General features: G+C 43.6%; 1 protein-coding gene across 1 annotated transcript; it reads right to left on the bottom strand.

Annotated features, from left to right (window-relative positions):
* Nucleotides 1-6,587: 6,587 nt before the first annotated feature.
* LOC119657320 (heparan sulfate glucosamine 3-O-sulfotransferase 3B1) lies at nt 6,588-20,226 on the bottom strand. Its single transcript, XM_038064180.1, has 4 exons — nt 19,855-20,226; nt 19,369-19,793; nt 7,645-7,915; nt 6,588-7,583 (listed from the first exon to the last, which is right to left on the bottom strand). Exons 1-4 carry the CDS (start codon nt 19,984-19,986, stop codon nt 7,347-7,349), a joined length of 1,065 nt encoding a protein of 354 aa, XP_037920108.1. The 5' UTR covers nt 19,987-20,226; the 3' UTR covers nt 6,588-7,346.
* Between the last annotated feature and the right edge of the window lie 319 nt (nt 20,227-20,545).

Raw genomic sequence — 20,545 nt, 5'->3', positions numbered from 1 at the left:
CTGGAAATTGCCTTTGTACGTCTCGGGTGGTTCTTCCCATGATGTCGATATCGTCAGTGTAGGCCAATAGCTGGGTGGACTTGAAGAGGATCGTACCTCTTGCATTTACCTCAGCATCACGGATCACTTTCTCGAGGGCCAGGTTAAAGAGGACGCATGATAGCGCATCCCATTGTCGTAGACCGTTGTTGATGTCGAATGGTCTTGAGAGTGATCCTGCTGCTTTTATCTGGCCTCGCACATTCATCAGGGTCAGCCTAGTCAGTCTTATTAATTTCGTCGGGATACCGAATTCTCTCATGGCCGTGTACAGTTTTACCCTGGCTATGTTATCATAGGCGGCTTTAAAGTTGATGAATAGATGGTGCAACTGTTGTCCATATTCCAACAGTTTTTCCATCGCTTGCCGCAGAGAGAAAATCTGATCTGTTGTTGATTTGCCTGGAGTGAAGCCTCTTTGGTATGGGCCAATGATGTTCTGGGCGTATGGGGCTATCCGGCCTAGCAAGATAGCGGAGAATATCTTATAGATGATACTCAGGAACATGATACCTCTATAATTGCTGCACTGTGTGATATCTCCCTTTTTATGTATGAGACAGATAATGCCTCGTTGCCAATCGTCAGGCATTGATTCGCTGTCCCACGCCTTGAGCACAAGTTAATGAACCACTTGGTGTAACTGGTCGCCTCCATATTTAACCAATTCAGCTGTAATTCCATCGGCTCCTGGCGACTTATGATTTTTTAGCCGATGAATTGCACGAAATGTTTCTCCTAAACTTGGTGGTGGCAGTATTTGTCCGTCGTCTTCAGTTGGCGGGACCTCCAACTCGCCGATGTTCTGGTTGTTCAGTAGCTCATCAAAGTACTCAACCCATCGCTCTAATATGCCCATTCTGTCGGAAATCAGATTTCCCTCTTTGTCTCGGCAGGATGAGCATCGAGGTGTATAAGGCTTCATCCTGCTGACTTGTTGGTAAAACTTCCGCGCCTGGTGCGGTTGCTCCCTGCACTTTTCTTGTTCACAGACTTGTTGGTTCTCCCAGGCTTCCTTTTTCCGTCTGTGAAGTCGCTTCTCCGCTCGACGGAGTTCGTGATAAGTCTCTGCGCGTGCCCGCGTTCTTTGAGAATGCAACATTACTCGGTATGCGGCATTCTTCCGTTTCGTTGTTAGCTTACATTCATCTTCAAACCAGCCGTTCCGACTCCTTTTGCGGCTGGGGCCAAGTATGTTTGTGACCGTGTCCATGACAACGTTCTTCAGGTGATTGTGAAGATCATTTGTTGATGCTTCATCTCCAGGTCCTCTGTTGACTGCAGTTATTGCGGTATCCATTTCCCTCTTATAGGTGTCGCGGAGGGTTGTGTTGTGGATGGCTTCAGTGTTCACTCTCACCTGATTGTCAGAGGGGATTCTAGGTGGTGTTGTTATTCGAGCTCGGAGCACCATGCCAACGAGATAGTGATCCGAGTCTATATTGCCCCCCCTATATGTTCTGACATTTGTCAAGGCTGAGAGGTGGCGGCGTTCGATCAACACGTGTTCAATTTGGTTGAAAGTGGTCTCGTCTGGAGAGGCCCATGTATGTTTGTGGACCGCTTTCCGCGCAAACCAGATACTTCCAACAACCATTTCGTGTGACACTGCTAATTGAATAGTCCGCAGTCCGTTATCATATGTTTTTTCGTGTAAGCTATGGGAGCCAACGTATCGCTTGAATACGGGCTCCTTCCCTACTTGACTGTTAAAATCCCCAAGTATGATTTTGATATCATGTCTGGGACCGGCGTCGAGGGTTCGTTCTACTGCCTCGTAGAAGGTACCCTTCTCCGACTCTGCAGTCTCCTCTGTAGGGGCGTGAACGTTTACTCCGAGCACATGGTTTACTGGATGACCGCTATAATATATGGTTTAGTGGCTCTTCTCCAGGAAACCGGTCCCTCTCCTTCGCATCTCTTGTAACGCTGTTATATCAGCCCTATATTGGGACAGCGTATCGGTTAGCTGCTCATCAGCTTCATCTCTGTACAGGGAGCGCACGTTCCATAAGAAAATGAGCAAATCGTTATTCCGTTGTCGTTGCCGGGTCCGTCGTTTTAAAATCCGTCCTATCCGAGGCTCCTGTTGTGGCTTCGTAACAAGTTGTTTTCCGTGTAGGGTTGTCAGCCCTACCCAATCCCCAACCTGGAGGACCAGTTGGTACAATTTGCCCCGTTTTTAGACGCGGGAGACTCGCCTTCATCCTTCTCCGTCTGCAGCTTTTCGTTAAGAAGCAGTGCGGCATGCGAACGAAAGAAGGTGCGGACCGCACCGACACACAGTGTACAATGAAGATCTCAGGTCGGCAAAGTTCGCTCCACGTCGGCAAGCTTCGTTTTGATGACAGATTACGCCATTTGCAATTTGGCAGCGCTTTTCGTTTTCGGCTGCTACTTTTGAATGTAATTAATTTGAATGAATTCGTCTTGAGGACTGTGGAAGACACTATTTGCGTTGCAAGTACTAATTATTTAAGTCACTTGCATTAGCTCTGCAGCTTCCATTCATAAACATTTAAGTCGGAGGTATATGCACTCTTAGAGGCAATAACCGTATGATTTTCTGCCCACAAAATCACGGCATTGCACATAATCTTCAAGTTTATGCAATTAGTTTATGTATCTTTCTCTGTTTTACGTTAAGAAATTCATACAATTAATGCCTGCAAGGGTGCAAATATCTCCGGCTTAAATTCATTTTTTATGAATGGAAGCGATGGGACATTAATAATTAGTACTTGCAACGCCAATCGTGCCTTCCACCGTTCTCAAAACAAATTCAATCAAATTATTTACATTTAAAAGTAGCAGCCGAAAACGAAAAGCACCGTCAAATTGCAAATGACGCAACAAACTATTACCTGTCACGCATCGTAAAAGTTCAGTTCTGCGATCTTTTTTTGCCTGCTGCATTGCGCATCGGACTTGTTGCATATTGCTTCATACAAGTCCGTGCAATGCACTTCATTTGACAGCTCTCCCACTCCGCACGCACGCAGTCATTCCGCTGTTGTGTTTCGGCCTACAGTCTCAATAGCACTTACAATGAAATGACGAAATTACGACGGATGGGAACGAAACAGCATGACTCAAACAAAGCTCGGGGAATCCCCAATTCATAGGCAAACTTTCTTATTATAAAAGACTCACTCGAGTCACAAGCGTTTAAATAAGGGGAAGGTTATCGGTCTTTATAAATCGTTAAACTGGGGGCTGTTTTGTTGTTATTTCAGTTTCAAGAAAGTGACTCGTAGGGCTAATATTTATTAGGTTTTCATTTAATTTTAAAATAAACGGGGATTTTAAGTCTGGTGGCATTGCGAGGCCGTTGGCGGGGGCCCCTTTCGCCCGCGCCTAGTTACGCTACTTACTAACAGTGCTGTCATTAAGGATTCCAGAAGTAATAGAAGTCATCTCGGAATAGTATTTCGACTAATCAGAAGCATCCTGATTCATTAGATCCCGATATTATTTTGCTCTGAAAATTGACACGGGGATAAATATCTTCTTCTTTTTCTTCAGCCTTTGTCCCGTTCACAAGCGGGGTCGGCTCGTCGTGATCGGCTTCGCCATTTGGCTCTATCGAATGCCTGATCTGGGTGCAATCTCGAGGCTTTCAAATCCCCATCCAGCGTATCAAGCCACCGTTGCTTAGGTCTGCTTTTTGGTCGTTTACCGTCGACTTCGATGTTCAGACCAATCTTTGCAAGTGAATTCTCGTTTGCACGAATTGCGTGACCATACCATCGAAGACGCCTCTCTCGTAACTTTTCCACGATCGGTGCAATCCCATAACGATCGCGGATATCCTCATTTCGGGCGTGATCTAAACGTGTGCCGCCACTAGTCCAACGTCCATCTTCGTCTCCATTACCGCAAGACGTCGTTCATTGTCTTTTATGGTCGGCCAACACTCAGAACCATAGAGAGCGACTGGACGGACGACATTGCGGTAAATTTTAGATTTGAGAGGTTCGTTGATACGTCGATCACAAAGGACACCAGTTGTGGAACGCCACTTCATCCAGGTTGCGTTAATGCGTGAAGCAATTTAATAACGCAGTTCTCCATTGGCTGATAGCGTTGACCCGAGGTATTTAAATCGCTCAGTTCTGGGCAGATCACTGCCGCTGACAGTGATTGTGCCTGTTTCATGGGGATCGGTCGTCAAAAATTCAATTTTGTTTAAATTCAATCTGAGACCGTGTTGTATGAGGCGATCATTCCATTTTTGAACAAGTTGCTGGAGATCATTTTTGCTATCAGATGCTAGGAAAACATCTCGTGTGACGGTGTCCATAACAAGGACAAAGAGGAGTGGTGAGAGGGCACTTCCTTGATGAACTCCAACAGAGACACGAAGCGGTTTTGATACACCCGCCATACTTCGAACTTTACTTTTCGGATCGTGGTAGAGCAATTGAACCCAGCGCACGAGTTCTTCTGGCACGAAGTGTTGTCGTAAAGCATACCAGATGAGTTCGTATGGTACACGGTCAAACGCTTTTTCTAGATCCAGAAAGGCAATGTAAAGAGGGCGATGCTTCTCACGGTGTTTCTCCATGAGTAACCGCGCAGCGTGTATTGCGTCAGTAGTTCAAATCCGGCTTGATTCACGGTTATTTCAACGGTTGCCAAGAATGCGTTCAAAAATCTTCATGGTATGGGAAAGTAACCGGATCGGACGGTAATTCTTTTTCCATATTGGAACAGTGGTACTTTCTTGCCAGTCAGATGGTGTTCTTCCTTCCTGAATAACCCGGTTAAAGAATTCACTGAGCCACAGTGTTGGGTCCCAGCTCTTCGCTTTCCAGAGCTCAGATGCGATGTCGTCAGGTCCTGTTGCTTTCCCCGATTTCATTTGTTTTATTGCCTCCTCGACTTCAGTTGCGCTGACTGGTGGAACTGCTCCAAATGTCGGCAATGATTGTGAAAGTGGAAGATGAGCAAATTCTTCAGTTGAAATCTGCTCGAAGTATTTTCGCCATCTATCCGTTGCGGTTCGACGGTTGGTAAGCAAAGTACCGTTCTTGTCATTAACACAACAGAAGTGTTCGATATCCTGTGTGTGTGCATCACGGCTTTTAGCAAGTCGATACAGATCTCTCTCGCCATCCCGAGTGTCCAGTTTATCGTAAAGATTTTTGAAATGGTTCGCTCGGGTGACAGCGACCGCTTTCTTTGCTTCCCGGTTGGCATTCTTATAAATTTGCCAATTAGCAGGCGTTTTATCGTCGAGAAATTTGTGGTAGAGGCGTTTCTTTTCACGGACCTTCATTTCAACATCATCATTCCAAAGCCAAGTATCTCGGTTGATGTACCGCTTACCCGGCTTAGTGACCCCGAGGGTTGCAGAGGCCGCTTTGTGGATCGTGTCTTTCATTTGGTTCCATGATTCTTCCACATTCGTAATGGTTGGCAATCGTATGAGTGAGACCGTTTCTTCTTTCTTCTCACCAAATCGCCACCATTTAATGCGCGGCGGGCCAGTGCGTTCCTCACGCTGTTTTATCGGTGGCTTAATTCGCAAGACAGCAATCAACGGCCGATGTTGAGGTGCGATGGTCTCATAGGGACAGATGCAATCAGTGACAGTGGTAAAATGTTGGCGTCTTATGAGAATATAGTCGATTTGCGTTTTATTGTTCCCACTATAAAATGTAGGAAGATGAGACAATCGTTTGATGAACCATGTATTCATAAGTACAAGGTCATGGGTGTCCGCAAAATCGATTATACGCTCGCCACCTTCATTGCGCGCTCCGAACCCCTTTCCCCCATGGCACCTGTTACCGTCTGCCTTTTCACCCACATGACCATTAAGGTCGCCGGCAATGACTATGTAATCGTCAGCAGGCACGTGACGAGTCTTTTCATCGAGAAGTTGCCAGAAGGCATCTTTCTCGGCATCAGGTCGGCCTGTCTGTGGTGCATACGCGGTGAAGAAGTGGATAATGCGATCAGCCGATATAATGGTGAGCTTCATCAGCCGATCATCAAATCGTTCGACTTCTTTAATGGCATCACGGAAACCCTCTGAGATGGCAATGCCAACACCATATTGAGTGTGTGGGTTACCAAAGTAGAGAAGTTTGAAGCCATTTTTACCGCGTTCGCGTTCAATGCCGCAGCTTTTGGAACCAGACCATCGGGTTTCTTGCAGAGCGCAGATGTCAATGCACCTTTTCCGAAGGGCTCTTGCGAGTTCCTCGGTCTTTCCAGTTAGAGTACCAACATTTAGCGTGCAGACACGTATTTGTTTTGTTCGTTGTGTGCGGACTAACTTGCTTACGTCCTGACGCCGTCCATGCGTCAAGAACCCTTGCCCATTTCTCGACAGGACCGGGGCCCGTCCTGCCGCGTCGACTGAGGTGGACGCCCTAGCATTTCTCCGAGGCCTGTGACTTAATCCGATCATCATGTTTGTAACGACATTCTATGCATTTTCTTGGGGGATAAATATATATTATATAAAGCCCGTCGCACTTATATTTCATGCATTTAACTTGTCAAGTATATAAATAAAACTCCAAAATATAATTCATTACTTCTATATCTATTCAAATAGGACTGGTTTTTGGAAGTATTGATCGTTGTCATTACTGAGTATAAGGTGACGGAAGGAAAGATCCCACTACTTCGCACACATTTTCTTCCCGACCTTTATGGGAGACCTTTACATTTATACAAGTAACAAAAAAATAATAGCAAAGCAGGTATTGACATTTAAAAAGCAGTTCGACTACAACAGTAGGATTAAAAGCCACCGAAATGCACTTCTATTTCATTCTATTTTTAGTCATCAAACTTTAAATTAATTTTGGGGGAAACTCAAAACTCATATTTGGATTTCCTTAGAAAAATTACGTGATGAAATGATTGCTCTATTATTATTAAATTAAATTAAATTGTTGCTCTGATTCATATTACTTTTTTTTGGATATTGTAAATGATTGATTTTGGTGTTTCCTAGTGCATGTGGTTGCTTTCAGTATAGCTTTCGAACATCTTTATTTCCCTTGAGGTAATAAACAATCTGAATAAAATTCGGGTCACCGTTTCGATGAATAGCAAACTTTTTCTGCTTACAGTAGAAAACGTTATTCTAATTTACAAGGCGATGTATACGTTACAGCATATTGAGCAGCAGACTCTTTGTGTAATATGTAATCTATGTATGGATTGATATGCAATCGTTTGAGCTTACGGAAAAGGTGTTTGGCACTTTGCTATCGATTGCAAAGTCGTTTAAAATAGTCAATTTAAACTACATATATACAAATTCGAGGTTTAAACTTAACTTTTCACAACCAACTAAAATTTATCCCAGTCATCTGATAAAATTTATTATTGAAAGGCCTATAAAATTCTCTGAGGCGATCGATAGCGGCAGGGTCAATGTAAGGATGATTTCGGCCTTTCGTCTTCCCTAAACAATGAGGCGTTGAGCGAGCTTCCGATTTGAATAAGCACGGAAACCCCTTAGTTGAGTTAAAATAGAAGTGTTTTTCAGTCACGACTCGTTTCAGGCCAAGAAAATCCTGGAAAGCACGTGGTAATTAAAAAGTTCCTCATATTAGAGCTTGAATCGTCTTTACTTACCTGAACTCTGCCAATTTCAAAAGCAGGATCGACAATTAACCGTTCACCGCTGATAAAGAGCAATTGCGATAAAGGAAAATATTGGAGCCATCGTTCTAAATGTCTAGCATAGACACCTATTTTTACAGGACCCCAAGAAGTATCCACTACCTCATAAGAACCATTTATGAATGCCAATTCTTCGAATTTTTTCATATCTGCTTTCTTACTTGTCGCCTGGGTATAATCAGAAATTGCTCGGGTTACAGGATCGCGAACAACGACTAGCAACCTGAAATGGACGTGAATATTGAAATTATACACAACTTTAAATATTTTTTATGAGCTGTAGTGAAGGAAACCTTACGTAGATGTACCAGGCCGTAAATGTTGCGCGTGGAGAAACAGAAGGTCTGTTTTTAAGCAACAGAGAAATATAGGATCGATATGTCGATTTTTATTAAAAAAAAACACACCATTTTCCAAAAAATTGCCCGAAAATTATTTATAACAAAAAGTTATGTAATAAGAAGAAGAAAAAGAAAAGATCGATTTTCTGAAATATCTACAATGGCTTAATTCCTTAAGGTAAATTAGTAACTGTTTGCTGCAGTCTTATGCGTTAATGAAAATGGCGGACTGAAGCTTTCGATTCTTAGGTCTACGCTTTTCGTTTCGTAAGTAATCACGATATTGTTTCACGTACTCAAATTGTGTAACTAGGACCTTATTTCCTTTGATAAAAGAGCTACATATTAATTTATTTTAGGTATTTTTGATACATTTTATATTAATGGTTTGGGAAACCTTCTTCAAGTCAATGAAAGCGAATGGATATCCAAATCTACGATTTATGAAATCTCATCTTTGTCAGTACCAGGTGTGCTGGAAAGTTTGTAGACTAACATTTTGTTAAAATTTGATAGTTAATAGTTGTTTCGGGGGCCATACAATGATTTTAGCGGTCATTAAATTTTTTGATACCATTCGATTCGTTAGTAAGATTTGTCTTTAGTTTTAGTTTCCATGATTACCTCTTCATCATCGAAGTACCGAGCATTTGTCGCTGAGGGCCAGGTCTGGAGAATACGGTATATGTGGAAGCAATTCGAAGCCCAATTCATGCATTTTTCCATCGTTTCCATTGATTTGTGATACGGTGTATAGCTCCGATGCAATAGCACTTTTCTTTTTTTCAAATGGGGCCGTTTTTTTGTGAATTCATCTTTCAAACAGTACAGTACATTCAAATGGCGACAGTTTTGATTCTGGTGTGAAATAGTGGAGGCATGTTTTGTTCATTGTCACATATCGACGCATAAATTCAGATTTTTTTGTGGAGAAAAACCTTCAAACACGGCTCAGAACCGTCAACTCGCCGGCACTCCCATACCCAAACACTTATCCAACACGTTCCTTTGATATCTTTAGAGTCTTAGCTATCTCGATCAACTTCACGGTCATCCAAAATGATTTTGTGGGCTTTCGGGAGGATTCGAAAGGGAGGAAGTCCTCAAACTACTATTAGACTATTTATGCATTAATATTCATTGTTCCAATCAATTTCATAACAATAATTAAAATAAAGAAAATGAAAATAAAATTCAACGAAGGAAAAGGAAATAAATAAAAGAAAAACAAGAAAAAAAAATAAAAAAATAAGAAAATAAGAAAAAGAAAAATAAAAACAATAACTCACCAAGGATGTAACTCCGAGCTCGGATTGTGGCTGGTGTACAAAGTTCTAAAAACAATTTTATAAGGAAAACGATTATAAAAAAAATTAATTCCTTTATATATAAATATTATTAGCAGGCGTATTGCTTAAACTCTTACGTAAACGATTACTCATATTATGCTAGAATTCACACGTTTCTTAGATGTACACATCGGTTTTTTCCTATTAGCGAAGATCTTTCTGGGATTTCTCCACAATGTTTGACACTCACGATCAATCCCGTCACAAAGTAAAGCACTTCGCCTTCGTCGGCCTGAATTTATTCATAATAATTCCTTCTAACTGTCACTTCTTCTTTCTTTTCCTTCTTCCCTCCCGTCTGGGCCGCTTCGCCTCCTTTCTTTTTTTTCTCTCCTGGCGCACCGCTTCAACACTTTCTTCTTTTCTTTTCCCTAGTCTCACTTCGCGGCTCTTCCCCGGTGCTCCTCCAACCTTCCACCTTCTCCTTTTTTTTCCAGCCGCTCCAGCCTTTCTTCTTTTCTTCTCCCTAGGCTCACTTCGCGGCTCTGCCCCGGTGCTCCTCCAACCTTCCACCTTCTCAGAAAGCCAAACCGAAACTCCCCGTTCTTTTTTCCTCGCGCACCGCTTCAGTTCACTGCTGATAGCGACTGAGTGATGGCGTGCTTATGAGGAAGGGCAGCCCGAGATCTAAACCTACGTTAGGCCTTGATGTCCTTCGCGTGAGCGATGCCCAGGTTACGACCCTCCATGTCCTCCAGCTCGTATTGAACTGTTCCGACTCGGCCGATGACCTTCGCCTTCACGAACTTCTGATCCAATTTGGCATTGTACCGATTTGCTGCACTGCTTAAGTTGAAGAGCCGCTTATACACGACATCTCCGACCTGAAATTCACGAGCTCGGGATCGCAAGTTGTAACCCCTTTCCTGTGTCTCTCTTACCTGGAGGATTCGCCCCTGAACCTCAGCTCTCAGAATAGCAAGTTTATCCTGAGAACAGATCTCCAAGGTCGCATTCGGCAAGGCATTCAGGCGTCGTAAAAGGGCGTAGGTACTCCCATGGGTGACCATGCTTTGCCCAAAAACGACGTGATAGGGTGATGTCCCTATCGAGAAGTGTTTCGCTGAACGCAAGGCACAGTTGATGGATGACAGCTTGTTATCCCGAACTCTTTGATCAGGACCGATATAAGCGCGTATAGCAGCCAACAGTGAGCGATTTACTCGCTCCGAGGCGTATGCCTGCGGGGAGTATAAAGCGGTGTAAATGTGTTGAATGCCATACTGGTTCAGAAGATCGTTGAAAGCCACGGATTTGAACTGTATCCCATTATCAGACGTGATCGACTCAGGGATTCCAAACACATGAAAGATTCTCTTCTCCAAGTATTCAGTCAGCACGTTTGCGGTAAACCGTTTAATCAGCTCCACAAATGAAAACTTTGAGAGAGAATCGAGAACGACTATTGTTCCGATGTTTCCGGCGCGAGATCTGGGGTATGGGCCGATCAAATCGATATACAAACGTTGAAATACCTGATCGATGATGAGCGCTTTTCCCATTAGAGGTTGGAGCGTTTGGTTGGGAGCTTTTGACGTCTTGCACGTTTCACAATTGCGAATATAGTCCTTGACCTGTGAAACCATTTTAGGCCAATAAAACCACAACTGCAGTCTACCCAAGGTTTTACCAACCCCCCCATGTGCACTCAAAGGATGATCATGGGCACGGGTGATCACCTCCATCGTCAGCTCCTCTGGAATCCAAAGCTTCCAAGCCTGTTGTTCCTGCAGTTCATCTCCTGAAGCATGATTGGTTCGCTTGTATACCAATCCATCGCACACCTGCAGATCAGGGAGTTTGTTGGAATTCTTCCTAATACGCTCTATTAGTTGCAAATAGTTCGCAGACCGAAAATGTGGTGAATCAAAATCCACGTCTGCGTTGTTCCCACTTCTCTCCAAAGCATCCACCTCCGCTGGTGAATACATTCGAGATAGAGAATCCGGAACCAGATGTTGTGATCCCTTTCTGTGTTTAATGATGAACGAGAATCCTTGAAGCTTCAATGCCCATCTGGCCAGTCTGCCGTGAAGGGAGGACTGGTTCATCAGCCATTTGAGCGAAGCGTGGTCAGTTACCACTTCGAATGTGGTGCCTTCAACATACGCTCGGAATTTGCGCACTGCCTCCACCGCTGCCAGACATTCCTGCTCAGTGACAGTGTAGTTTCGCTGAGGCTGTGTAAGCTTCTTCGACATATATGCTATAGGAACTTCATGTCCCTCCTCTGTCTTCTGCATCAGCACCGCTCCTATACCATGTTGACTTGCGTCACAATGTATGGCGAAAGGCTTGGAGAAGTCGGGGCTATGCAGAACTGGAGCCGAGGAGAGAATCGTTTTCAGAGCGTCGAAGGCCGAGATAGCTTCCTCAGACCAGCAAAACTGACGCTTCTTCTGAAGCATGTCTGTCAACGGTGCAGCCAGCGAAGCGTAATTTGGCACAAATCGCTGATACCACCCACACATCCCAAGAAACCGCCGTAGTTGCTTGACGGTTTTCGGCCGCGGAAAATCTTTGATGGCGTGTACCTTGTCGGGATCGGTACAAATCGTCCCGTTACCGATGATGTGCCCCAAGTATCGAACTTCCTTCATGACAAACTTGCTCCTCCGGATGTTCAACGTCAAGCCAGCGCGTCTCATACAGAGAGCCACTTCGCTTCAGAGCAGCAGGTGCTGGTCGAAGGTCTCTGTAATAAGCAGCAAGTCATCTAAATATACAAAGACTTGATAACGTAAGTGGGCAGGGATGACCTTATCCATCAGTCGCTACATGGTTTGAGGTGCATTGCAGAGCCCAAATGGCATGGTCACAAACTGATAGAGTGGCCGACCTGGGACGGTGAAGGCAGTCTTATCCTTGGACGCCTCATCCAGAGGAATTTGTCAGAACGCATCCTTCAGATCTAGACCCGTAATGAATCTAGCCTTCGGGAGACGACTGAAAATCCCCTCGATGAGAGGTAAAGGATAAGCGTCCTTCACTGTTACACTATTCACTTTACGTGCATCAAGGCAAAGTCGCACTTTACCAGGTTTCACCACAAGGGTAACTGGCGAAGACCAAGCGCTTTGCGATTCTTCGATGACTCCTAAAGCCAGCATCCTATCAATCTCTTCGTAGAGGAGCTTTTCGATGGCGGGAAACACTGAGAAGTGTCTCTGTTTAATCGGTTTGTTACCGCCGACATCGATGATGTGTGTCGTGAGACTTGTACGTTCAAAGCCCTCCGACTCGAAAGAAGGAAAACTGCCAATGACAGCCTCGAGCCTTGCTCGCTGGTGTGTCGTCAACTGGTGTTGATTGACGTTCTCGACATTTTCGATTGAACAAATGGAAGGTACAAATAAGTCCTGTGCGAGATCGAACTAGCGCACAAAATTAGCTCCAAGGTAAAGATTTTGCGTTAATGGCGGGATAAGGAGGAACGACATCGATTCCGTCCGATCACGAAACGTGATGTCAGCTGACACTCTGCCTACTGTCGAGCGGCTAGTTCCGTCAGCTGTCCTGAGATCGATGCGTAATCTCTCCCATTTGTACCGACCGTCGTTAATAATTTTCCGGGCGAAATCCGAAGCTAAGCAACTTATAGTGGCTCCGGTATCAATCAGTCCTGAAACACGCTCACCCAAGACTGCGACATCCGCATACGGGCGAATATCATTATTGGACCGGCTCGTGAGAATGGCAGAGTAGTAAAGACGACGGTTGCGCATTATTCGCATCCAATAATGGCGTAAGCGAAGAGTTGAGCGCTTCGGTTTTTTCGTCGACATCTCTGCTACTCCGAAGATCCGTTCTCTGACCGCTTGATATTGTTGCCGTCTTACGTGCAACGGCCTCAGAACCGAAAGCATCGGTTTTCTTGAAATAATTGATGGTGAGGTCAAATCCGGGTAGGTCAAATCTGGTTCATCGGAACGCTTCAACACGGTAACTTTCGGAGTTACTGTGGAAGACGTTGTCGCAACGCCTGCGCAGTCACGTGCGTCCAATGCAGGAACACCCTGATGACTGGGGCTGGGCTCTGGAACTCGGCAGTTCGGACATACGGGCTTATGAGTGTTCGGGCGCCCGCAACCGAAACAAAAGACTTTGGGATCCTCCCAACAGTCTTCAAACAAATGTCCAATCTGCCGACAATTCCAGCAGACCAAGTCCAAATCACGATCCTGAATCTCAGACTGAGGATTTCCTGAGATGTTCCTTATGTCAACACCCTCCTCAGATTCAGCAGAATAGCTGTGTAATTGGTGAGAGAGCCTGCTTGAGAGACGCTCCTCTAAAATTTCGCTCTGCTGCACTAACTTACGCAGCTCGCGAACCGTACTAGCCGGAAAATAGAGAAGTTGCCTCTGAACGTCGGGTCTTAACCCACGACGTAGCAACTCTACCAACTTGTCTTCCGTTAAGGAATTTTCTAGCCTATTGGCTAGCGAACGCACAGCTTTATAGTAACTGTCGAAATCTTCGGATGGACCTTGTATGCGCTCCCTCATCAGTTCAAGGATATCCCAGTCAACTAGAGAATCCTTAGACTCATGGCGAAGAGCCTCACGAAAAGAGGTCCACTCGATTCGTCCAACAGACTGGTGGTAGTCGCAGTACCAACCTGCTGCTCTGTCTCTAAAAAGGTTGTGTACATAAGTACTCAGCAGGCCGAAATCCCCCGGTAAGGTTATGTTGGTCAAGGCCTCCACGCGGAAGAGGAATTGGTTGATAGGCAAAGTTTTCGATGTGCCATCAAAAACCAAGTTCCAGGATTGGAAACACGATCCGCTGATTTGGTATTAAGCGGCCGTGGCTGGCATCCATACGGCGAATCGTCATCGTCAGAAACAGTAAAATCGTACATATAGTCGAGTCCGGATCTGTCGTCATGTCGTTGAAAGTTCTCGGATCCGGACCTATCGTCAAGTCCGTAAAAACCAATGTCACGTCTATGGTCATGTATGTAAAAATTATCTTTATTCTGTCCATGGTCACGTCTGTCTTCAAAATGCACTGCACGAGTTGAAGCAGGCTGATGTTGAGCTGCCTGATGCACTGAGTGCGTGTTCGGGTTCGAGTCTCGAAGCGCAACAAATTGCTCTCGAACCAATCCTCCGTCGCCCTAGCATCCCGCGTGGAAGGATCAACCCAACCTACAGGATCTCTCCTCGCCGCTTCATGCCACCGTCAGTCGTCACGGAGTGCTGGCAGGTCAAGTTCAGCTGAGCTCCACTGACCTGGAGGTAGCGTGGATGGAAGGCGATAAAGGTCGCGAGACCCGTGTTCTCGTCGATGTGACATGTTGTTATTGAAATTTAAAAAAAATAAAATAAAATTGGAAAAGACCAAAAGGAAGTCCAAAAGAAAAAAAAAGAAAAACAAAAAGAAGCGAAATTATAAGTTGCATAACCGAAAAGAAGAAAAACGAAGTATATATAAAAAAGAGTAAAATGATCAAATCAAGCGAAAAGAAGAAACGAAGAAAAAAGAAAAAAAAAAATAAGGCAAAGGAAAGGAAATAAAAAAAATTAACTAATATAATAATCTAAATCGAACGATAAGAAAAGAAAAAAAAAATAATAATTACGAGGACTCCCCTCTCTCTAAATTGTCGACTCCATATGTGCAGAAAACCTCCACACACAGTGTTTTTCATGAAGAGACAACAATCGAGTTGCTCCCCGTCGCAGAATATTAAATCAAAAGAACAAGCAAAAAGGGATCGCGAGAATTCAATCTTCCTCGTCTGGAGTTAGAGAACAAAGTGAAGATGGATCATTGAGGACGGAACGGCACAGCATATAGCCGACTACCTCCGTATTCCATCAAGGATCCATCTCACCCGTCACTTCATCCCTACGAAAAAGAAAGAATATTTACTTTTCTTCAAATTCTTAAACGAAGAGATAGCCGTTTCACATAAAGGTAGGGAAGGACACTCCTCAGAAGCTCGGACGGCAATACCTTTCAGCTTATAGCCGCAAAGACCCGTAGATCCAGCGGCTTCTGGGAGCCAATCACCTACGAGACGTTAAATCTCAAGACAAACACAGCAAACGACTAGCTCTTATGGTATTCTACCAACGATAGGGCAGGAAACTCTACGTTAAAAGGTGGGAAAGGAAATTGAGGCTTAGGAACACTTGCTTCTCGGGGAAAAGGCGTGAAACCTTAAATTAGAAATCTGAAGGCAAGTGTACGTGGAGCCTAGCCGGGAACAATATTTAGAATCTATTGATTCTCTATCCGACACCATCAAACGAAGTTGTGAGCCGGAATAGGCTATCTTCCACTTGATTCAGAAAACCTGCAAATACGAAATTAGGCCTGAATCCAGGAAATGTTGGGCTCCACGTTGGGCGCCATTTGTAATGATAAGAGTGGGTATAGGAGATCAGGTCGATCATCCTTAGTCGCCGATAACGACCTAGAGGGCAGAACTATCCCAAAAATCTAAACAAATTGGCTAAATTGACCGTGAAGGTCCGCCCACAAAGATTGAAGCTCCATCAAAGTGCTCGGTCGACACGTTCTTGCACGCCTCTGTGCTAGCCAGGCTCGGGAATGTGGGGGGGTCTTTTGAGCGCTTTGATCCCTCACGCTTCATTACTAAAAACCAACGTGTCTATTCCGATGGGAGGAGTCGAAAGGGAGGAAGTCCTCAAACTACTATTAGACTATTTATGCATTAATATTCATTGTTCCAATCAATTTCATAACAATAATTAAAATAAAGAAAATGAAGATAAAATTCAACGAAGGAAAAGAAAATAAATAAAAGAAAAACAAGAAAAAAAAATAAAAAATAAGAAAATAAGAAAAATAAAAACAATCACTCACCAAGGACGTTACTTCGAGCTCGGATTGTGGCTGGTGTACAAAGTTCTAAAAACAATTTTATAAGGAAAACGATTATAAAAAAAATTAATTCATTTATATATAAATATTATTAGCTGGCGTATTGCTTAAACTCTTACGTAAACGATTACTCATATTATGCTAGAATTCACACGTTTCTTAGCTGTACACATCGGTCTTTTCCTATTAGCGAAGATCTTTCTGGGATTTCTCCACAATGTTTGACACTCACGATCAATCCCGTCACAAAGTAAAGTACTTCGCCTTCGTCGGCCTGAATTTATTCATAATAATTCCTTCCAACTGTCACTTCTTCTTTCTTTTCCTTCTTCCCTCCCGTCTGGGCCGCTTCGCCTCCTTTCCTTTTTTTCTCTCCTGGCGCACCGCTTCAACACTTTCTTCTTTTCTTTTCCCTAGTCTCACTTCGCGGCTCTTCCCCGGTGCTCCTCCAACCTTCCACCTTCTCAGAAAGCCAAACCGAAACTCCCCGTTCTTTTTTCCTCGCGCACCGCTTCAGTTCCCGCTAGATTGCCTTTCTCACTCGCTAGGCAATGTTGCGGCAACATGCGCATGCGCCTGCGGATGCGGCAAATCATTCGCCTCTTGTCAAGATCAATTCGCTCGATCGCATTCAATTATGTGCAATCTGCGGCGAACATTAAAGCAATTGCACACTATTAAATGCATTGTTTAAGAAAATTAATTAAGAAAGAACCGAATGAGATTCCGTTCCCGTCGCGTAGCCGCGGTCACTACACGGTTTTGCGCCGAGGTCCACCAATTCGATATCCCTAAAAGCTGTCTGGCGTCCTGATCTACGCCATCGCTCCATCTTAGGCAGGGTCTGCCTCGTCTTCTTTTTCTACCATAGATATTGCCCTTATAGACTTTTCGGGTGGGATCATCCTCATCCATACGGATTAAGTGACCCGCCCACCGTAACCTATTGAGCCGGATTTTTTCCACAACTGGACGGTCATGGTATCGCTCATAGATTTTGTCATTGTGTAGGCTACGGAATCGTCCATCCTCATGTAGGGGGCCAAAAATTCTTCGGAGGATTCTTCTCTCGAACGCGGCCAAGAGTTCGCAATTTTGCTTGCTAAGAACCCAAGTTTCCGAGGAATACATGAGGACTGGCAAGATCATAGTCTTGTACAATAAGAGCTTTGACCCTATGGTGAGACGTTTCGAGCGGAACAGTTTTTGTAGGCTGAAATAGGCTCTGTTGGCTGACAGCAACCGTGCGCGGATTTCATCACCGTAACTGTTATCTATTGTGACTTTCGACCCTAGATAGGAGAAATTATCAACGGTCTCAAAGTTGTATTCTCCTATCCTTATTCTTCTTCGTTTTTGCCACCATATATTTTATCTTTCCTTCATTGATGTGCAGCCCTAGATCTCGCGCCGCCTGCTCGATCTGGATGCAGGCAGTTTGTACGTCTCGGGTGGTTCTTCCCATGATGTCGATATCGTCAGCATAGGCCAGTAGTTTGGTGGACTTGAAGAGGATCGTACCTCTTGCATTTACCTCAGCATCACGGATCACTTTTTCGAGGGCCAGGTTAAAGAGGACGTATGATAGCGCATCCCCTTGTCGTAGACCGTTGTTGATGTCGAATGGTCTTGAGAGTGATCCTGCTGCTTTATCTGGCCTCGCACATTGGTCAGGGTCAGCCTAGTCAGTCTTATTAATTTCGTGGGGCCGTTGTCCGTTGGTTTTTATCTAGGTTAATGAAGGGAACCTCCTCCTTCCCCTGCATAAGCTCCCAAGCGCAAAGATAAATTTTTGTTGGTAGACCCTATATTTACCTAAACATTTAAATATATACATTTCATAATTGAGCGGCCCAAATGTTGCCCAGTCATTTATATTATTCCCAAAAATGTTTAACTTTGGCGATCGGACGTGAAGCCGTTTTTAAATTTTTCCAAGCAGATGGAAAGGGAGATATTCCTGTTTTTGAGAATTGGAAATGCGGAAATTGTTAATCCCTCCTTCCATTCAGCTTTTGCAATTTTTGACTAAGAATATAATTTAGCTTTTTGCTTTTTATTAAGGTTTAATGGAAAAAGAAATTTGCCTATCGTTCTCAAAACCGTGTTTGTGGTCCTTGTATTATTTGCAACCGGGGTTTTCCTTGCAATTACAACTGAGATCATTTTCTGGACGCATAGAAAATTCGGCTAACTGTGTCCAGTGACAGTGCGGAAAAGTTGAAAATGTTTCGTGCACTTCCAAGACCGAGGCCTTGCACACTTAATCCAATTGCAACGATCCGATAAGCATTGTGCGTGATTAAAGAATGTTATTCGCGTGTTATTCGCAAATTTAGCCGCAGCGACTTTCGGGGTCAACACTTTGGTGTCAATGAAAATTTCATTCATTTTCATTCATATGAGTTGACTTTTTTGTGGTATTCACGAATTGATATGTGACGCTGACGTCATACACGTTTTAGAATGTACGAAATTCACAAAACATGGCAAAGTCTCAACAACAACACCCTCTATAACTTTGTTATAGAGGGTGTTGGTAATAGTTGGATTTCCTCCAAACTTCTCAGAGTTATGCCTTAGGTTATCCCTTATACCACTGCTCAATTGTACTTCAAGAACTTAAGAGAGGTTTCTGGGATATATTTTGGGGCCTAGATTTCGTTCGTAAACCTCTAAGATTTTTTTCAGATTTTTCGGTTAGATAGGTTTTAAGAATGAGACCTGCTACACTTTTTGAGGGTCATATTTTGAACCCTAACTTCCCTGCATTTCACGCGATATCAAATATGGGACCAGTTTCGAAAAGTACTAATTGAGGCTTTGGTACCCCACTTGGCCATATTTTGCAAAAAAAAATGTTGAATCCTTCTTTTGCATGTATGGGGAGAACCCCTTTTAACTTCATACAAAATGACGCAATTCGCTACATGTAGTCCAGCCGTGTCTGAATAAATCGGGTCTGACAGACAGACAGACGTCGAATCGATTCTAATCAGGTTTTGTTTCACACAAAATCTTAAAAAACAAAATTGCTCCAAACGACTTTCGTTTCAGATTTACAAGAAGTACGAGTATATATAGTATAATACCTACAAATATAACGCAATAAAGACTCATTAACTAACTTGGTTCCAGGGTTCATGTGATGGATTCTTTGTGGGACTTCTTTAGTCACAAAGTAGCTTGGAGACTTCTCCATCGTTATCTGCCCTTCAATTGTGTACGGCATATGACGGCGATACCAGTGAAGTCCTTTTGCGTAATGTCTATCGAAAAAATGCACTTCACAACCGGCAGCACGAACATCGGGATGTAGTCGGATGAACTCAAGCAGGGCACGTGTTCCACTTTTTTTCACGCCTATTACTAAGGCATCAGGCAAGTGACGTGAGGGCCGAAGTCCTTGTTGCCTTAAAAACCGATATTTTGGCGAACCATCTATTTCGCTGTAATTGTAGGTTAGCGGAACTATGCGCACGATTGAGCCTAAGATTTTTATCTCTGGCGGCTCCGTGGTCACGACCGGAGATAGATAGTTTCGGATAGGAATCTGAAATTACCAGAAAATGTGAATTCATTATGAGAAACTCCTTCATTTAAAATAAACTTACTTTCTTGAATGTTTTATTTATGCTTGATATTAGGCACGAATTGAACGAGTAGGAAAAATATAGTATAAAAACACAGATTAAAATCGTAAGGGCTATCGTGCGGTTGCTCAAATTAGAGTGCCAAGAAAACATCGCCACTATCTTCTTGAATAACTTCACAATGTTAATTGCCCTAAAACGAACTTCCTTATATAGATAATTTCTACAGGGAGACACGTTTTAAGTTTCTACATATGATTACCGAACACACGCGTCAGGCAGCTCCATCAAAACCAAAATAAGTAGAAGAAATTTGGACCGAAATGGAATTTCCAACTTTCCCTTTATTTCTCCTTCGCTAGTGTACCGATTTATTGAAGCGAATAGGTTTGTTTGTACTTGCGCAGAAAAATATTTGGGGGTGCTTCTGTTAGGGTAGAGGAAGAGCTATTGAGAAGTTTATGCTTGGGGCGAATTTATATATGCGTTTGCTTTTAGAAGGATGTTCGTACACAGTAAATGATGCAAACTTTGTTCCATCTGCATTCAGTGTCCTCGTTTCTTGAGTACTAATAGAAAATGATGGACTTTTGTCTTTTGTCGATATATATGCATATTTGCACATATGTATGTATAATATAAGTATGTATGCTTGACTTGCCATAGCCGATAATTTTGTATATTATAGCACTAGTATCTGTAGCTTACGACG

This window comes from Hermetia illucens, chromosome 5 (genome assembly GCF_905115235.1).
Source record: "Hermetia illucens chromosome 5, iHerIll2.2.curated.20191125, whole genome shotgun sequence".
Lineage (NCBI taxonomy): Eukaryota > Metazoa > Arthropoda > Insecta > Diptera > Stratiomyidae > Hermetia > Hermetia illucens.
Note: the sequence above shows the minus strand (reverse complement) of the source record. Positions and strands in the feature narration are given on the sequence as shown.